The sequence below is a fragment of the Aethina tumida genome, chromosome 1 (genome assembly GCF_024364675.1).
Source record: "Aethina tumida isolate Nest 87 chromosome 1, icAetTumi1.1, whole genome shotgun sequence".
NCBI classification, from domain to species: Eukaryota; Metazoa; Arthropoda; class Insecta; order Coleoptera; family Nitidulidae; genus Aethina; species Aethina tumida.
In genome coordinates this window covers 56,368,005-56,388,338 of record NC_065435.1, presented here as the reverse complement: position 1 = coordinate 56,388,338, position 20,334 = coordinate 56,368,005, and the positions used below count along the sequence as shown (strand labels likewise).

The following is a 20,334-nucleotide window of genomic DNA, read 5'->3' as shown; positions in this document are numbered from 1 at the left end:
GTGTACATGTGATTGGGAACAATTTTTAATCCCGCAAATACTCTATTGATTAGATATAAAGAATGAAATCCTAGAAGACTTTAAAATAAAGCAGTTCACAAACGAAAGGATTTTATTTACCTTCTGAATCGTAAATAAAATAATGGCATTTCATAAATATTAAACCCACGTGGAATTTATCACTTTATTTTTAACGCTTTATAAATAAACACGGTTATAATAATAATAAGTTAAAGCATAAATAGTTTGTATATTATAATTTACTGATTTAATGGCATCTTAATGTGCCTTATAACTTTAATGATGACCGTGATTTTGGCCGTTCCATTTTTATTCCTTGCATTTTTGTGTACTCGCAAGCTTTATTATGTTTCCTCAAATTACTTCGGGAGCTTTTCACTTTTTACGTCTTGCACAAACACCTTAATAATTTACTCAAAAATAAATTTCGTGCATCCGTTGCCCGTGCCGAAAACGACGAGCTCGGGTTGTAAAAATTTTATGCGAAAACATTTTTAATTAGACTTAACGGTTTTAAACGCAACCTTACGTAGCGAACGCCTTAATGACAAATTGACACAAATGTATAATCAATGTTCAATTAGGAGTGTTTTGGTTTATTGTGTCATCATTAAAAAGAACTTTCAAATTGTTTACATTTTCATTAACGGATCCAATTTACATCTCATGTATTTTAATTTCAAAGCCGATTAAATTCGATACGGCATCCATCGGGGATTTCGTTGGACCGTTTAAAATTTACACATTCCATTGTTTTTGTTCGATATTAAAGCAAGACGTTACTTGGAATACTTAAGTAAATTCGACGACGTCTTCGGTGATTGATTGTTCGTAACGATGTCGCTTCCATAAAAATATCACAATATTTTTCCCGGTTCTGATTTCAGAAATAACCACAACGTATTGATTGGACTAGCGAAGTAAACATTGATTGTGTTACGACGACCCCGTTGCCTCGAAAAAAGTAATTTACATTTCTACAAACTCATTCATTCTAAGCTGGGAAAACATGTAACCGTATAAATTACCACTAATCCCTATGCTCTATTAATTTAAATAAAAAAAGTAATAGCTCTAATGGATGTGGACGACTTACAATCAGATGCAAAATCCTTTTTATATTAAGTGTTTCCGAATTGGGGAGGTTTTATAAAGCTACATTTTTGGCATATATTATCTAAAATGTAGAAATTTTTAAAAATGTCCCTTATGAAAATATTTAGAGCGGGCGTCCGTAAAATAACTTTTACATTTATTTTTCCATGATTTTAATAACACGGAAGGTTTATGATCATAAAAATTATAAAAATATTTTCTTTTAAAATTCCATTTTCCATCTTTCTCATATTATTATTAAAAAAATTAATTAGTTGGATTTTTTAATAATAAAAATAAATCATGTTTTGTTCATACTACTTTAATTTATAATTCAAGTTTACATATATTAGTTAAATTAATTAATAAATTAAATGTTTACATATTCTTTGATGTATAGGGATGTATATTGTGTTATTGGACAAGAGAACAAGACTTGATTGTTGTGTTTTTGATGGGTTATCTATCTAGTAAATCAAATTTCAGATATGATCAACTTCGTCTGTTATAATGGAAAATCTGAAAATGTGTCAAATTTTTCATCACTTGAAACTTATTTAATTTAAAAGCTTCATAAAAAGTTTGTACATCCAATTTAATGGAAAAACTAAGATCTGTTGCATGTAACCAGAATAAAGCTTTTTTGGTAAATAGAAAAAATTATTAAAATTTACAATATTATTAACTTAACTTAAACTTTTTGAATATAATTGTTTTTTGTAACAATAAAATTCTAAAATGATTGGAACTCTTAACAATCATATAGAAAATTAACAAATATATAGGAATAATAAAATATTTTATTGTTAAATGTGCATACTATTGTGATATGAATAAAAGTAGTACTTTCTTTACTTTAAGATGTAAAAGAAGCACTAAACTATAAGTGAATTAATAATTTTAATATAATCTGATTGAAATAAATTTGCCCTCTGTGGTAAATTCTCATAGGATCCATCTATTATAAATGTTTTGCAATTAACAGTAAAATGTAGACAATTTAATATTAATTAAGTTTCCGTTATTCACTTAATTATATTATATTATTTGAAATTTTATTTAAATAAAATAATATACCTATTAATTAATTATATAAATAATTGTCTTTATATTAAAAGTTATTAAAAGTTTAATTGTATGGCAGTTAGTTAACCTTCTATATAGGGTGTTTCTCAACTTATCCGACAAATTTTGACCACTTACTCGCTGTTGCATAAGTATTCGATTTATCATATTTTTTTAAATGGACTTTTTATATAACAGTGAGTATGTGGTTAAATTTTTTCGAATAAGTTGTGAAACACCTTGTATATTTAAAAAAACATTAAAAAAAAAATGATAAATCGACTACTTATGCAACAGTGAGTATGTGGTTAAAATATTTCGGAGTTGCGAAACAATAAAATAAAAAATGTGTTTTTAAATCAGTAACTAAGTAAATAATAATTATATTTTATATAGTTCATATTATTTCTTTAATAATAAAAGTAATAAGTTAAAGTATAATGTCAAAAAATTAACTATCAATTAATAATTTATTTAGTGTAATTTTTATGTACCAACAAAAACAATTGTTGTCACGAACATAAATTCTGCTGTATAATATTGTATAATATAAAGTTATTTTAAATATAACATAGAAATGAGTTTTATAATTTAATAATAATTTAAATAAATGTGAATACACTAATTAAAGGTTTATACTTTATTGTTACAATTTATAAATTAGTTCCAATTTTTGAATTATTACAATTTATGATATTATCAGTAATTATTTAAATTATTAGTTTTTGTAGATTTTAAATTTCAATTGAAATATGTACAGGGTATCTCAAATTGGTTGTATTTGACCGAAAGATAGATACAGAAAAATCGACTGAAACTGGAAATTGTATTTTCATATCTCTGACAGTTTCTGAAATATCTACGAAATTTGACTTTTTGCAAATTTCGAAAATGTATAATATTCTTTTATTATTATTATTTGACAAACCGAAAAATCTTTTTAAATACATTATTAACTATAAAAAACGCATATTTTCATAAAATTTGATATACCAATATGTTAGGTACCTATTCAATTAAGAAAGGATTAAAATTTGATATCTTTAAGGTATTTCAAACAAGCGTGTACTTGATTTTGTCACAATTTGTTTTATTTAGTCATTTATACTAAATGTTTAGCATATCTAGAGAATAAAGAAGAAATAATTTTAGACAATTAAGCAAATTTGATAGAGATAGAATAGTGGGCTTGCATGAAGCAGAAATTTCATTTAGAGAAATAGCGTGGTGTTTGAACAGAATTTATTGAGTATTATACGATGTTGGCAGTCATGGAGTAAAGAGGCAGAAGAGGTAGAGCAGGAGGTTCCGGAAGACCCAGAGCTACCACAGAGCTCCAAGATAAGTCGTCTTAGATTATTGGGACATATGAGTTCAACGCGGGTGATTGCTGATGAAGGTACGTCAATTGGTGTATTCGATCTGTTTACCTCCATATAAGGTCTTTTGGCCTATGAATTTATCTCACTTTTTTGGACTTACTTCTACCAGCAAACCATAGGCACCAACATAGTGACTGGTGAATGGAACGTATGGTGTATGGGATGAGTAATGGAATCACATTGTGTTTACTGATAAATCCCGCTTTTGCTTGGGCACGATAATAATGTGTTAGTAAGACGACGACGTGGAGAAAGACGTGATCCTTGCTTTGCTGTGGAGAGTCATATTCATAACACTATGGGTTTAATGGTACGGGGTGCTATTGCTTGTGGTAGAAGGTCATCTTCAGTTTAAATTAGTGGCAATATGACGTCCTAGCGATATGTGGATGATCTTTTTGAGCCTTATTTTCATCTCTACATAAGAAGAGATCTCGGGCTAATTTTTCAGCATATAATGCTCATCGACATATTGCCAGGAATATAGGAAAGTTCCTAGACTCCTCCCATGTGAATTTACATATGTGGGATATAATGAGGCGTCGTTTAAGGAATTTACAGCGCAATCCACAGTCTCTTAATGAAAAAGACGTTAGATTCAGTTCGTGTGGGATGAGATACATAAGAAAGTGTCGATAATTTCATTAGATCGATGCCACGACACGTCAGTGAGAGCCTTAATAAAAGAGGGGGTCCGACTCATTATTAGATTCTAATAATTGTTTAATAGTTGTTTAATTTTTTAATCTATCTGTATGTAATTCTGTATAATTTAAAATTTTGAGATAATATGTGTTAACATCATTAATTGTTCTAATTAATAGTGTTTATCCTTTTTTCATTATAGTATGTACAGAGCGTCCCAAATTGGTTGGCTATTTTTTTAAAACGTTGATTGCAGGAAATCTCATTTTTTGCCTGATATCAATAAATATACCGCTCGAAAAGCGTTTGATACGACTGAATTTTGAGAGAGACATCTTGCATAACAGAGACAGTGAAAGTTTCCTACTATGGAGCAAATTTGCAGACTCTTACTCTCTTTGTCGTGCATAATGTCTCTCTCAATATTCAGTAGGGTCAAACAGTTGTCGATTGGTCTATCCTTAAAATTTCTAAATAATATGTGTCACTTTTATAATGTAAATTCGTATAATTTAATATTAAAATAAAAAATTTTAGATTAATTTAATTTTTTCTTTGATAAATTTGCTTCAATTTATAAATTATTACAATTTACAATAATATTAATATTTGTTCTAATTGCTGGTGTTTGTATATTTTATTCTTTTTTCATTGTAATATCTACAGAGTGTTCCAAATTGGTTGTCTATTTTTTGTTTAAATTTCGAAATAATATATGCCACTTTCTTATTTTAAATTTGTGTAATTTATTATTTAATTAAATACTTAATTATAAAATTGTATGTTAATTTTTTTTGATAAATTTGTTTCGGTATTTAAATTATTAGAATGTATAATAATATCAGTGTTTGTATATTTTATTAATTTTTATAGTAATATGAACAGAGTATTCTTTTTTTTTAAATATTTGTTGCAGGAATTCTAATTTTTTATGTTTAATTGTTTATGAATTATCAACGCAGATTTCAAAAAACTCAAATATCATTTTACTTATTTATAAAGGCAACTTTTATCGTAATAGAAACTACTTACTTCAAAAAATGTATCTTCTTAAATTTTGGAAATAATATGTCATTGTCAAAACTAAATTGGGATACTCTGTATATAAAAATGAAAATTTTGAAAAAATAAAAATTAGACTTTTAGTTAATATATAATATAAATAATTTTATATAATACATTCGTATTTTAATTTATTTTCTAAAATAAATAATTTCTAAATTATTACACATTATATTATAAAATTATAAATTTATATTTCTGCTCCTTAAAACAAAAAAAAAAACAAACAATACGAAAAGTTCAATCGTATACCTTGCACTATAATTTTTAACTGGATAAACAAAAACAATAAAAAACAATGCCTCCACGTACGTATGTATACTCAAATGAATGCGGTTTTCCAAACCCATGTCTCCGGACCTCGTAGCACCCATGCAGAATTGCGCCCGACCGTGTGTGTGTGTGTATATGTGTGTGTGGGTACCGCAACAGAGAGAGCGAAGCACAGTAGTGTCGGAGGCCCACATTCAGCCGTTTCAGCCGTTTTCAGGCGTTTTCAGGCGCTCCAGTCGGCACGTCAGTTCAGCGCGGACGCTGTGGCAGACGGACGCACAACACAACACGGCCTTTCGAATTCGCAGAGCGTCGCGACGTCACGCGTCGACTCTCATGTGCACGGTTTGTATTCGCGGTGCGTCCGTACACAAATTAAAAAGTTTGATGCGGGGAATCGGGGAGATGTAATTGAATTTTTTTTCCTTTTTATTTTGAGGGGGCCTATTCGGAAGTTGTTGTTTTTATTTTGCTGTGTTGTCGTCATATCGGATCGTCGTGCCGGCATCTGACCGGCCAATTGATGTTCAAACCGCTTCGACAGCGATTGTCTGAGAATTGACGATTAATTATCTCGAATGTGTTCTGTGCGTTCATTGATGAAGATTGCTAGTGTTAAGTGTGTAAAAAGTTGTACAATTGCGCGGTTATTTTTGTAACTTGTTATTCACGTGTTTAAATGTAGTTATTTTCAGTGTTCAGTGTTTTTGGCGTATTATCCCTGATGATATCGATGAGATGTTCTGTTGGACTGACATTGGGTGAGTAGATTGTGAGTGATAAATGAAAATAATAATAAAAAGCCCATTTATATAATGCTAATCTGATATTCCTGTTGCGTGAATTCTATCGGATCAGGAAAAATGTGTGTCACGTTTAACGTAATATCCATACAGACTGAACGTTCCATTACTATTTGGTATGGACGTCCGAAAAAATATATAAAATGCTTGTTTTTATTTTTGTTTTATCGACATTTGCGAATATTTGCGCCTGTTAAACCACTCGAAATGAATACTTCAAAACTATTAATTAGTTTTTGAGTCTATCGCAAACAACAGTTCAAACACGATTGTACAAAATGCGTTAGTCCAATATAAAATGATTTCTCATTTTTGATAGCTACGAAACAATATTCAATATGTATCCAAGGTTGTGTTAAATTAGAGTAAGAAATACCCTTAAACATAAAAAGGAACTGGAGGCAGATGTGTATCGCATAAAAATATTCGATTTAGACATTATATTACTTTCAGTCAACACAGGAAAACTGTTATTTATCAACGAAGTTTATTTGCTCAAACTTTGAAGAAATATATGTAGAAGAAATAAAAACGTATTGCATAAAATACGAGCTTTTTGTCGGGCACCAAGGTGCAAGATGGACATTTTAAAAATGGGCCGTACTTTTTTTTTTTGTTTCAGAAAATTTTAGCATCACGTTAAGGTCTTTATAAAGATTTATCACGTCATCAGAAAAGACGAAGTGACAAGTGGGAGTTTACAACAGCTTCAGAAGTAAATTTCATATTTTCCGAGATTTTTCTTGCGTGCACGTTTTTGGCAATAGGAAAAAAACTTCTCCATCAGGTATATTAAGTGCGAGTAAATTAAAATGACGTCGCCCCAACTCTTCGGGAGTTCGCAGGCAAAAATGTGGTACAAGAGAAATTCTTGCATAGACGCTTTCCAAAGTAAATATTACAATTCAACTAAGGGAACATTATGCGGGGAGAATAAATTTGTGTTGTTCATTATAACGAAGAAGAATAAGTTAGAGTATGTGCCAATAATTCGACGATTCGACAATTTTCCGATTGCTCAACTAGTCGTACGATTTTTTAAATAAAAATAAACATTTTATACATGAATGAAACAAATAAATATTATGTCGTAAACGGTTACCAGACAAATTTAAAAAAATCTCTCGGTGGCAGACGTTTATATTTAGGTCTGGTAAAATAAATCATTAGTTGTGCGATTATGTATGAACAGAAAAATGTACTGTGGTAGTCTGGACTATTTTCATTTTGTATTAAAATAACCCAAAGCCAATCTTAAAATGTGTATTATAAAGTTATTTACCTTGAATATTACTTTAATTAATTTGTTTTTATATAATAAAAAAAAACTTAATCAACACAATGGTGCAGTATCAAAATAAAGTGAAACTTTACCTTATGAGATATAATTTTAGACCGCGTTTGTATTTTTAGATTTTGATGTGAAATGAGTTGATATACTTTTAAGAAAATTTATCACGGATTTTTTAATGTTCTAAAAAATTAATAATATTGGTTGACAAATTTAAATTTTAGAAATTCTCATTTACATTTTATAGTTAATTTGGGTGCTCGATCGAGATGAATTATATTTCGTTAGAAAGGTGATTAAATTACGCGTCCAACGGTACTCAATTCGTTTCGATTGGAAGAAAATTAGCTGTGTTACTCCAATTGAAAATTGGATTTTTAACGATTTTCGATGATTTTTAAAATTTGAATATTTTTTACAATAAATAATTCAGTTATTAATATTACAAGCACAAGGGGAAGATCGAATAAAAATAAATGTTGTTTTAGAATGAGAAAGGTTAGCGTGTAAATTTACTGCCAAATCTCTATATTTTTATCCATTTGAACTATGTAAAGAACTTCGACTTGAACTTTTACGTGTTTTTGTCGGTTCGATCTCGGGAATATGTTTTTCGGATAGTCCACACCATTGATTGATTGTACCCATGCTATTGAAAGTACAGATAACTTCAGTCAGTCATTTTTCATCGGTTTACACAGTTCAAATTAATGAAGTATTGTAAACTTAAATACTAGTTTTTTTTTCTTTCTCGTATCAATTTTATTCTTTATAACTATGGATTAAAGTGTATATATTAAAATCTTATATTAGAAAAATATTTAAACGAAATTATTAAAAATCATCGAAAATTGCATCGAATATGTGAATTTAAATCAGCTATAATTCAGCTGCGTACTCAAATGGCCAGCTTTGACATTCTGGAAAAATTTGCCGTACCATATTTGTCCAAATTTTTTTCTATTTTTCCTATTTCTATTATGACTATTATGGCCTGACCAGCTAGCAGTCCAGACCTTAACTCAATTCAAAATATATGGAACATTCCTGGGACACGATTAAGTGGCCTTAAACAGTCCCAGGAACTAAAGTAAAGTAAAGTGCCTTCTTGATGAAATTTAAATAATTTCGATCAAAATTTGAATGCTGATTTTAAATATGATCAGACGGTCTAAGGCAGTAATTCGAAATAGTTTTATTAATTTATTATTTTTTTATATAAAAAATATTTATACCTTAATATTTCTCATTTTCAGAAAAAAATAATTATTATTGTTGTCAATTTTTTGACGTAAAAATAAATAATAGTCCTATGGAGAAATACTTGGATTATATGGTGACTTGTGGTGAATTTCATTTACTAACTAAATATGCTCGTCTTTGAGTAAGTTTTCCGTGAATTTGGTAAATTTTCGAGTTACATCGATCACTGAACCTAGTAAATGCTCATATGTAAAAATCATAGTACTCAAATACATCATTTTTAACCAAACAGTGTTAAATACAACTCAAAAAAAAAAATAGCATAGAAAAAACATAAATGGCGTCCAAATAATATATACATTTTCCTAACAAAGTTAAAATATAATATAGAAATTTGTTTAAATAATTTATGATTCAAAAATGGCGAATGATACAAATGAGAAAAAAATATACTTCAAGTGTGCACCCTAAACAAAATTAATAGAAATTTTACTTGAGAAAATAATTTACATCTTTCATCTTGTAAGAATTTATAAATTATTTCATGTACTCTAAATAATCAACGATAAGGAACACTTTAAGAATTATTTTGGTGGAAAATTATAATTAGTTTTCTGCCAAATATTGACTAATCCAAACAAAATGTCCCGAAAACACTTCCTTAATGATAAAGTTTGCGGTGTTTATTAAAAGTTTTAAATATAGACGTGATGGTAGGCTCAATTTTTCGAAATATTGCCGCATAAAACTTTTATAAACTGGAAGAAATCGTCATGAGCCAATTAAAAACTTAGACCGTCTTAGTGATTAATCCGACCACAAATTGTGTTCGGTTTAAATACGACGGCACAAAATGTATCGCTTGATTTAAGAAGAAAAAATGTTTGGAAAAACTCGACGCCGCTTCAGCGTTTCAGGAAAAGTCGCAGATGTTCCTTTTACGGGTAATCTTAGAAAGATCACGCCAGTTATTTTTTTATAAACAGGAATGTTTGTTTAAATAAATTTAAGAAACAGCTTGACACGTAATTTTGAGCGCGGAATAAAGTCGAGCTTTGTGGCCACCAACCGTTACCAGAAACGTAACACGTTCCGCCACTTATTTAGCGTCAGATCAACTTTGAATCTTACATTCGTTTTGAAATGCACGCTTTCAAAACTTTCCTTGCTGCAATTAATTTTACTGAAACAGGGTTTCATAGTTCCAAGTGAAAAGACAAAACAAGTCGGCGCTCTTCAGCATCTTATGTCGCGGATAATTTAGTTTGACAGCCCGAAAATTGCAACCGTATTTTACGGGAATATTATCGCGACACTGACACCCGCTTTAAAAATAAAACTAAAACGAAAGCAAATTATTTTATTAAAGCCTAAACTAATTAAGATGTCCATCTTCGGCGTTAAATTATTAACGTACAATGAACTATGGCGTGTCAAAGTTACATTAAAAGGAGCTTTGAAGTGTAAGGGGTCTTTAAAACATTTATTTATTCTTTTAGAAAACACTTAAAATTTTTAGCCGGGAGCTGTGCAGAAAGTTGCCGCTCGCAAGCGTCGTCGGTCCGTAACTTATTTTTCATGTCGGATCAGCGTAAGCTCTGAGCACACCTGAAGTGCAGGCTTTAAAAAAAAATCTCATGAAATTTATTTTATGTTCTCTAATTTTTAGCTGAAAGTAGGAATAAGGACTGTTAAGTGGTTACATCTGGCATTATTTTGTAACGTTGCGCCGTTATGGTTTCCTGCATGATTTAGGGAATAATGTGAGCACGAGGTTTCCGGTTTTATCGATGTACAACATGTACAACAATATTTTTCTCATTAATTAGCTATAAAAAATGAAGGATTAATTCATCAATTTTAAACATTTATGTTACTGCATATTAATGGGGTAGATTTTACATAAATGTGGTTTTTATATAAATTATACATATTAATACTATATTAAATAACATGTAATTCCATAGCTCGAAACCAGATTATAATTAATTACAATAATTACGTATATTAAAATTACACATATTGTATATACCTGTAACATAATATTTGCAAATGAATCTAATCTGTTCATATTTTAAATATTAAATATATAATACAATTCCAATACTTATATCTTAAGTGAAATACATGGTGAATTAAAATATAGTATATAGTAGTGGCCATAATTACGAGCCCTGTATCAATGAAGTTGGCCCAACTAACAAAAACAGTTTTTTTTTTTAAGAAAATGTTAAGAAGTCCCTATTATTGTTTATAAACAGAAAATGATTGAAAATCACCACTGCGTTACATCGCCTTTTCGACTTATTACCACCTGGATACGTCTCGACATAGTGTCAACTAATTGGAAATCATAAGGAGTAAAATTGTTCTAAATTTCTTGAAGACGAGCACGCGGGTCTTGAATTGTTCTTGCGGAATTTGAAGTAGCTTTCATGATATTCCTGAAAATGTTTAAAAAATACTTCAATTGAAATTAAAGCATATTAGTTCAAGGACTGTGAGAAAATGGTTATTGAATAGGGTTTTTTTGACTCCAGACCTACAACTCCAATATTAACAGTCCACATTAAATAAAAAATATTTTGAGGTAAAAATAAATAATAGTCCTATGGAAAAATACCTGGATTATATGGTGACTTATGGACAATTATTTTTACTAACTAAATATGCTCGTCTTTGAGTAAGTTTTCCGTGAACTTGGCAAATTTTCGAGTTACACCGATCACTGAACTTAGTAAGTACTCATATATAAAAATTATAGTTCTCGAATACATTATTTTTAACCAAAAAGTGGTAAATACAACTTTAAAAAAAATAAATAGCATAGAAAAAACATAAAAGGCGTCCAAATAATATATACATTTTCACAAAAAAGTTAAAATATAATATAAAAATTTGTTCAAATAAATTATGATTCAAAAAAGGTTTTTTTTTGACTCCAGACCTACAAGTCCTATATTAACAGTTCACATTAAATAAAAAAAGAGTTATGCCTTAGCATTTTAAAAAGTTGCTATAATAATGAGGCGACTTCCATCAATGATCATTAAACATTCCAAGGATAAGCAATTAAATATTTTAAAGGAGCATTGATAAATCGGGGGAAAAATTAATTTTTCTAATGAATCGTAATTTCTAAGATATGGCCGAAACTCTCCCCTATTTGACTTGTTTTAAAATTTTATTTATTAATAATATATTTAAATAAATTTGTGCTAACATAGTCGATGGGAAACCTACATCATATAATAAATTCCGTCAATAAATTGTAATATTTATTGAAAAACTAATTAATCCAAAATGTGTTTTCTTTTTCCTGAAAGAATATTTAAGCTAGAACGATATACAAATACAACTTTGTAATATAAACATGCTTATTAGAAAATTTCAGTTTGCGAATTCTCTCGAGTGAAGTTTCATGTTCGATACAATGTTTACGCTATTTTCGAAGTCTGAAAGTTCACTGAATTATTACACAGATTATTATTGAATTGTGAAAAAGCAAAACCAACAAGTAATATTAAAAAAAGATTAATCTATCTCGATTCGTAGAAGGTTAATGGCACCTTCAAATCTAAAAATAGGTATGTGTATATTAAAAATTAAAGCTGGAGATTTTCCAGTGGACAGCGATCGATTGTCGAACAGAAGGGGCTTCTAATCTAAAGTGACATCAATGAATTTGCACTTTTCCAAAGTTTTTATTAGTCCGATTTGCTATCGTGCCAAAAATAAACTTTACCCACCAATGTTTGTTTTCTAATTCAGCGGCAATTAAATTTTTATGGTCAATCACAGAATTAGTCGCAACGACTCTAACAGATATAAAAATAAAAACTATAGATTTAGACACATTTCGAGGTACTCTTTGGTCATTTAATAAATACATCGTATACTAAATTTAAATTCATACATAATTAGACAGCAAATGATTTATATTACAACGATAAATATTAACACATATCAATCACTCGCTAATATTCAACCAATATTTTCTAATAATCGTTTAATGTAGACAACCTATACATAAAATATTTACGTTGAGCATCAAAATTTTTTATTTTTCATTAACACTCGTAATATGTTTATTATGTCGAAATCCGCCGTGACTGTTGCATTAAAATATTTTCGCTTCACAAAAATTTTAATATTTACAGGAAGCCTCGCATTTTTAGTTCTGAATGGGGGCATTTTAATTTATTCTATTTAATATTACAAGGTGGAAAAGCTTTTCAGTGAACGTCAAGGTGTCAAATTAAATAGAGTAATATCTGTCACTTATTCGTTATATTAAAATTTATCGCGTCAGTTTAAATGTTTAAATGTATTATAATTTAGAATTGGGTTTCTGAGAAAAACGAAATATTTTACAACATTAATTTTGTTATTGTCCAATTTTCCGCGATTTTCGATGACGTGTGTCGTAACGAATAATTTTAATTTATACTCCCCACTGCGAATAATTCGGAAAGCGGCTTTGTTGAAATTCTACTGTGAAGGGTGACATTTTTACCTATGGTTCTTGAAAGGGGGAACGAACGACGTATTAATTTACTCCGCCAGGTGGAAAAACAAATCGGAATTTACAAGCCTAAGATTTGATGCGTTGTATTCAAAGTACATATAAAATATTTAACTGTGTTGTAAGACGATTTAACAGATTAAATATGTATTTTCATTAAAATGTAATTTCAGATATTTTCCTATTCCTTGTTTGTTTCACGTTTCCATTTCAGGATTAAATTAAAGAAACGAATTTCTTATTAAGTAATTATGAATAGGAAAAAGTAAATGTAGATACTTTTTTTGTAGTCGTAATCTCTTTTACAAAAACGTCCATACTGACTTCAAAACTCTTTTATGCAATAAAAATTTCGTTTTTCTTTAATAAAAACGTCTTTGATAAACATCAGCGTTGAGCTGTAAAACTAATATGATGTCTAAATCCAATATTTGTAAGAAATTAGTCTGCCTTTATTTTTTATACCGCAGACTTTTCCTTTAATTTGACATAAGCTTTCAACTAGATTGGATATTCTTTGTGTGTGCGTTCCGGAAATAAATGTATTTGCATTATTATATTTTCTCTCTAGACACTCACTTCTTGATTTCAAATTATAAATTATAAATGAGACGTATGGGAATGTTCTTCCGTCAGGTTTACTTTTCGTATACAAAATAAATTATGGTTCATTTTCGGTGTGTATACATTAAGATATTAATTCTCGAACATTAAATAAAACTTTGTTACTTGAACATTTTTAATTATTTATTAGACTAGAACATGTTACTTGTCTACGAAACTTACGATAAAAAGTTACTTGAAACTAGCGATTTTCTGTACAAAGCTGTTGGCAAAAACCCCATTCCCCATTCAAAATAGATTAGTGTGGTAATATAGCAAAGAACTTTTTTAATAAATATTAAAACAAAACCAGTGCTGTGACGATACTTTTTTTTCTTTGTTTAATCCGTACATACATCAAGTTACAATGCGGTCTCCAAACGGACCTTTTATGTCTTCACTTGCAACACAAAAAGAGTAATTTACCCTCGCGGCTCTGTTTTTCGAGTAGGTATCCGCTTTTACTCCATAAATAGCTGAGTAGTTCTGTCTTTACACTAAATATAGATTGCCTCCGGCGTTGCACTAAGAACTTATAAAAAGGACACGGCGCAATAAGAGGTATTAATTATTTGGTATTAATACCCGCTACCAACGCAAATAGATTTATTATGCGGTTATGATTTTAAAAGCTGGTTTGTTGTAGATCACAAAATCGAGATGCGACCTTACAACATAGGATTTTATAATTAGCAGAGATGTTTGTTTCGCATATTGTATTTATTTATAGATCAAACGAACCACTTGCATTTGTAGCGTTTTCAATATTCCAGTATAAATCCCAAACTAGTCTATATTTAAGATTTATTCGGAGATCGCAGCGTCACACAATGTTTTAATTGAACTCGCAACATCGTGTTCAAATATTTAATGAATAAAATTATGTAATTATTTGAGATTTAAGTTGGGAATAGGACGGATAAATGGTATTGATCGCGTCCCATTCTCAACTTAAGACATGACCAGTGATGAATAATAGTAATTGGCTCTCCTGGCACATTTTCTCTCTTAGTTATTTATGTAGCAATTTTGTTCTATAATAAGTCCCTTTCACATAGAAAAAAGTGTGTATTTTAGATTTGAATAGAAATTGTAGTTTAAGGAAAGTCTAGGTGTCAAAAAATAGCTCTTGTTCTATCCAATCTTATGTGTAATAGAGTGCGATACATGAGTGATAAAATTGATTGAATGGATTAGATTTTATGGCTTTCACATTGTATGTCCGTAAAATAAATTATTAGTAATAAATTGTTACATTTAGTGATTCACCTTAACTGCTCAACACAATTTTTATATTAATCAAAATTAAACAAATTAAAATGAGGCAAAATTAATATTCATTCGTCGAAGAGAATTGTGATTGCGTAAAACACAGTAATTGCCAACTTTATTTACATTTTTGGCACAGTAAGATTAATAATTAAGTATGTAAAATAATGTTAATTATAATTAAAACGAGATTAAATTGTCCTTTGTTCATAAAAATTGGTTTGCAGAAATATTTGATAAATTGTAATTTTGAAGTTCACAAGCACTGTACAAAATACAAATTCATAAAATAAATATCAATAATGTATTTTAAAGTACTTTAATTTAATAATACAATATAATTGTATAAAAACTTAAGCTTTAGTAAACTGAACAGATCCTAGTAAATATTTGGTCAACGTTAAAGTAACGAAGTAAATTCTGAAGGAGTTTTCACTATTTACTTTAATAAACGGCATCCTCCCTAAAGGGTTTGACGTGATCAGTTCTTTGACTAAATTAAATTCCAAAACGGACTGTTTAAAGCTACTACTCATAGAGTTTACTAAAGGATATTTTAATTAAATAATACAAATTTACTTAAGCCTATATTATATCTCGAATAATATTGTTCTATCAATTAAAAGTATCACCACGTATATTTTTTTTGATATCTGTGTATTTAAATTAATGAAAATGTATTAAACATTATTGAAAAGGAATAAAATTTATATTTAAACTGGAATACATTATTTTAAATTTTAAATTTAATTTTTAATTTGATTCATGTTTAAATAAATTTTTAGAAAATTATATTTCTATAAACAGTGTTCATTTAAAATTTAGCATTAATAATATTGAATTCTATTTTCGATAAACAATATAAAATAAAAAAACTACTATAAAATACTTCACTAAAAAAAGTCTGTTAGTACTTGAACAATTTGGGAAACGATATATTCACACAGCGCTGCAAAATTATGGCATATTTTAAAAATTAACAAAAATGAAATACGTATGTTACTTTTCTTATATTATTTTTTTAAAATAAATTAAGGAAAATCTATGCATATTTATTGAAAAAGAAAATGCTAATTGAGAAATAATTAAATATAACAAATATATTTCAAGTTTTTTTTTTATTTACATTAATATGTAGTATTTTCACTACGTGCTTTAATGAACTTTTGACAGTGTCGCCTCATATTTAAAATTATTATTAATTTTTTTATGACATCAATGCCCTCCCAAATTTCTATGATTTTTTCCATTAGTTGGTTGGTGGTGGTTGAAGTCTGGACTTCTTGCTGGTCAATTCATCAGCAGAAGGAATATTTACCTCGTCAAGGTAGTCTTTGATAATTTTCACAGTGTGAGGTCGAGCATTGTCATGCTTTTCACCAATAAATGGAGCAAAGTGTACAACATGAGGTTCTAGGATGTGTCTGCAAACTAATGCCTCCCCAAACCGTTACCGATCCTCCACCAAAAGTAACAGTTTCAGTCCAATTATATTGAGCGTAGTCTCTATGATGTGTTAGTCTTCTCCTTATGGTGCCCTGGCTTATTCTTACATTATATGTCAATGAAAACTGTTGCTGTATTAAAAGTACTAGTTACAAACCTTTGTCTAAGCTCTGGGATTCTTAAATATCAGTCTTGTTTCGGTGAAGTTATTATTTTTCGCCCCTGTCCAGGTTTTCGTTCATTTGTACCCGTTTCGTAAAATTGTTTAATCACTTTTGAAATACTGTTACAAAAGCTTAAATGTATTAAAACTACGAGAAATGTCTATGTTTACTTTTTTTATGTTTAACGGATAAAAATATTTAAATTTTTATGATCAATAAATATTCAAACTTTAGTAAATATTCCATAATTTTGCTGCGCAGTTTATTTTAAATTAATTAAATAAATAATGATTCAAACATTTTTTTACATTAATTATATTAAATTTGTAAATTTACCTTATAATTTGTTACATATGTGAAATTGATTTTTAGTAACTAAATATTAATTTTGATTAAAATTAATTAGTAATTATTATTACTAACTTTTTTTACAAATAAAGAATTTATTTAATATTTAACATCATTTTTACTCAACACTGTTTTAAAATTAAAAGTTTTAAAAGTTGTAACTGAACAATTCAATATTGAATTATATTTCCGATAAGTGAGAATAAAATTATTTCATTAAAAACTGACAGTACCTGAATATATTATGAAACTAATTTTTTAAAGTATGTCTTACTTAGGAATATGTAAATTTTTGATACTTAAAAAATGTAGAAAAATAATTTTAAAACAGATATGAAATAAATATTCATTTGATATTTTTACATATTATGCAGTATAGTTTTATTGTCACTTCTTTTAAATTAAATCAATTTAAATTTTATTATAATTTGATCTATCTACGAAACCAATTTTATAAGTTTTCTTCAAGTAATAAATAATGTTAATTAGAATTAGTCAGTAATTATTATTATTTTTTTCTTGAAAAATATATTTTTATAAAGAAAGGATTTTCAAAAATTCAAGAATTAGTTTAATTATCTATAAAAAGAACAATAGATATATGCATTTCTTAATGTAACTGAATATTTTATGAAATTAATTTTCTTAAACTATATATTTTTACAGAATAATTAATACACCTTGAAATTAACATATCGTAACAATAGATAATTAAACTGTGTATACATATTAATAAAATTTAGTTTATGAGTTCTATGGCTGTGTGTTTGAGTGGCTGAAATTGTTTGACATGATTGCTTGTTTGAGTGAACTAAAATTTAATTATTAAATACCAGTATGAACATTTTGGTTCGCGAACTGTTACTCACAGATCAAAACAATTGTTACAAATTATCTGTTACTGTAGAAGTAGTTTCACCCTGTCTAAACATGGATGCTAAGTTAAATGACCTTATTGGTTATAAATGATCCTATTCTATTTCGTACATTATTCGCGGAATCAAGAACTGTTTTATTTTTCAATTTAAATTTCAAAACAATGACAATATTTAATTTTTATTAGAGAGAAAATTATTTAGGTAAACATAAATCCATTTACATTTTGTTTCAGGCACCCCTCCATTCTCTTCCTAATATACATTTTGTGAATAATTCTTTTTGATTGGTATTGTCTGAACTTCGAATTGAGATGCTCCTAAAATTCGAATGTGTTATGAGCTTATCTTTTTGTAAAAATATCATTCTGTCCAATAATCCACAGTACATGACATGCCTTCTCAGTGATGAATAAAAGCAGTGGATTCGCATACCTTTTCCTGGGGTATTTTGTCAAAGGAATAAAAGAAAATTGCACGTTATTGTAAGTTTCCGAAGGCGATACTATAAAAAAGGTGACATGTTATTTATAAAAGTGTATATAGTTTGCATATTTTATTAAATCAATATGTAACATATTTATATTCTTGTATAAGATTTTCTATTTGTTTGACGGACCATTAAAATTAAATTAAAAATTTATTTTTTCAGGCAGCCTCGATTTGTCGAAAAAAAATTTTTCCAACATATTTTCATAGTACGATAGCAGGATTACTTTAGATTAATTTTTTTATTTTTTCATTTCAGATTACTAGGAGGGTTACAATCGTGACAGACTTTGCGTGACATTTTTTTGGACACCCCTCTTTGTCAGCCTATATCTTTTTTAATTTTTATCTTTTTCACATTTTTTAATGTATTATTTAAATATTAATAAATATTTTGCAAAAATAATGGATAGTAAAAATATAAACCAAAATACCTCCTTATTTTTTAAATAAAAATATATTAGTTGAATATTTATCTGTGTTTCTATTATATTTGTAGCACCAAATTGGTGTTAAATGTTGGACGATTTAACGGTTGAACCTCGGTTAAATCAAAGTATTGTGTCTAGAACTTCTAGCTTAACTTTACGCATGAAAAGTTTGCTGTTAAACAATTCTCACACGTTCTACGAGACACTTTTGTATTTTCACGTAATATTTAATTTGGAAGTGTTTTGAAAACAACGGAATACGAATCTGATCAGAATCCCATCAACGTTTCTAAAATTGAATTCTTGTCAGAAATTCCGCAAATGTGTGTAATGGTAAAGTTGATTCTGACAATAAGTAGTCTGCATCTGGATGCTTGAGTGACTTCCTTCAGTTTGACGTACATAATAACTTGCTTAATTAAATTAAATTCTAACTTGGACAGTTTGTAGGTGCGGTGTCGGTAATGCAATTCGTATATCAAAACAACTGCTACAAGTTATTTGAGAACCATTCAAATTATGCATTGAAATTAGTTATGTCGTGGGATAAAAAAACGAAACTTTATATCCACTGTTCAGAATTTAATTCTATGTCATGTTCTTTGAAGTTTTACGGTCATTTCAAACAGTTTTTTGTGCCGGAAATGGTCTGTCTCTAGCGGCTATGTTAATTTTTTTTATTTTGTGGTTTCTTTGTAGGACTGGAACAGAGTAAAACAGACCATGCAAAAGGAAGCAAATAAAAATGGCGTGTGAGTTACGGTCACCAAATATCGGCCAAGAATTTTCAGTCACAGTCCCAAATTAGACTTTTAAAGAGTGTGTTCTTAATTCTCCAAATTGGAACAGACAAATGTAAAACTTAAAGTTTCCAATTATACTGTTAATTTTAGTACTTTTTTCGTTTTAGCCCTTAGGAATTTATCAGTTAAAAACCTTCTTATATTAAGTGGAGTCATTAAAATTTACCTTAACGATGTCCAAAAAAGAGACGCTTCTAATGAGTTGTGAATTTTTTATGCGACTATTTTAAAAGTTGTCTTTTTTCACATACCATTCCGAGGAATTAGACTATTTAAACGAAGTGACTTGCTTCATTATTTAAAAATGTTTTTCTGTTAAAACATAACTTTCCAACATATTGAAATATAATTGGGCTGCTCATAAAAAGTCATACTTTACGTTGCATTTTCAACTAAAGATTTAATTTTATTGACTGTAAAATCATGACATTAAACATGAACCCTACCATGCGGTAAAAGGAATTAGTGTTACCGTATTTAACTTCAAATAGTTGTGCTTTCTTGAATTCACCTCTTGATTTATTTTGTAATTAATAGACAC

At 28.5% G+C, this 20,334-nt stretch overlaps 1 protein-coding gene across 2 annotated transcripts in view; it reads left to right on the top strand.

Moving 5' to 3' along the window:
* Nucleotides 1-5,808: 5,808 nt before the first annotated feature.
* LOC109601526 (neuropilin and tolloid-like protein 2) overlaps nucleotides 5,809-20,334 on the top strand; it is a 198,912-nt gene continuing 184,386 nt past the window's right edge. For both annotated transcript variants that reach the window (XM_049970590.1, XM_049970589.1), the window contains exon 1: nucleotides 5,809-6,304. In XM_049970590.1, the coding sequence (XP_049826547.1) occupies nucleotides 6,268-6,304 (37 nt within the window). In that variant the 5' untranslated portion in view covers nucleotides 5,809-6,267. The remainder of the gene's footprint in view (nucleotides 6,305-20,334) is intronic.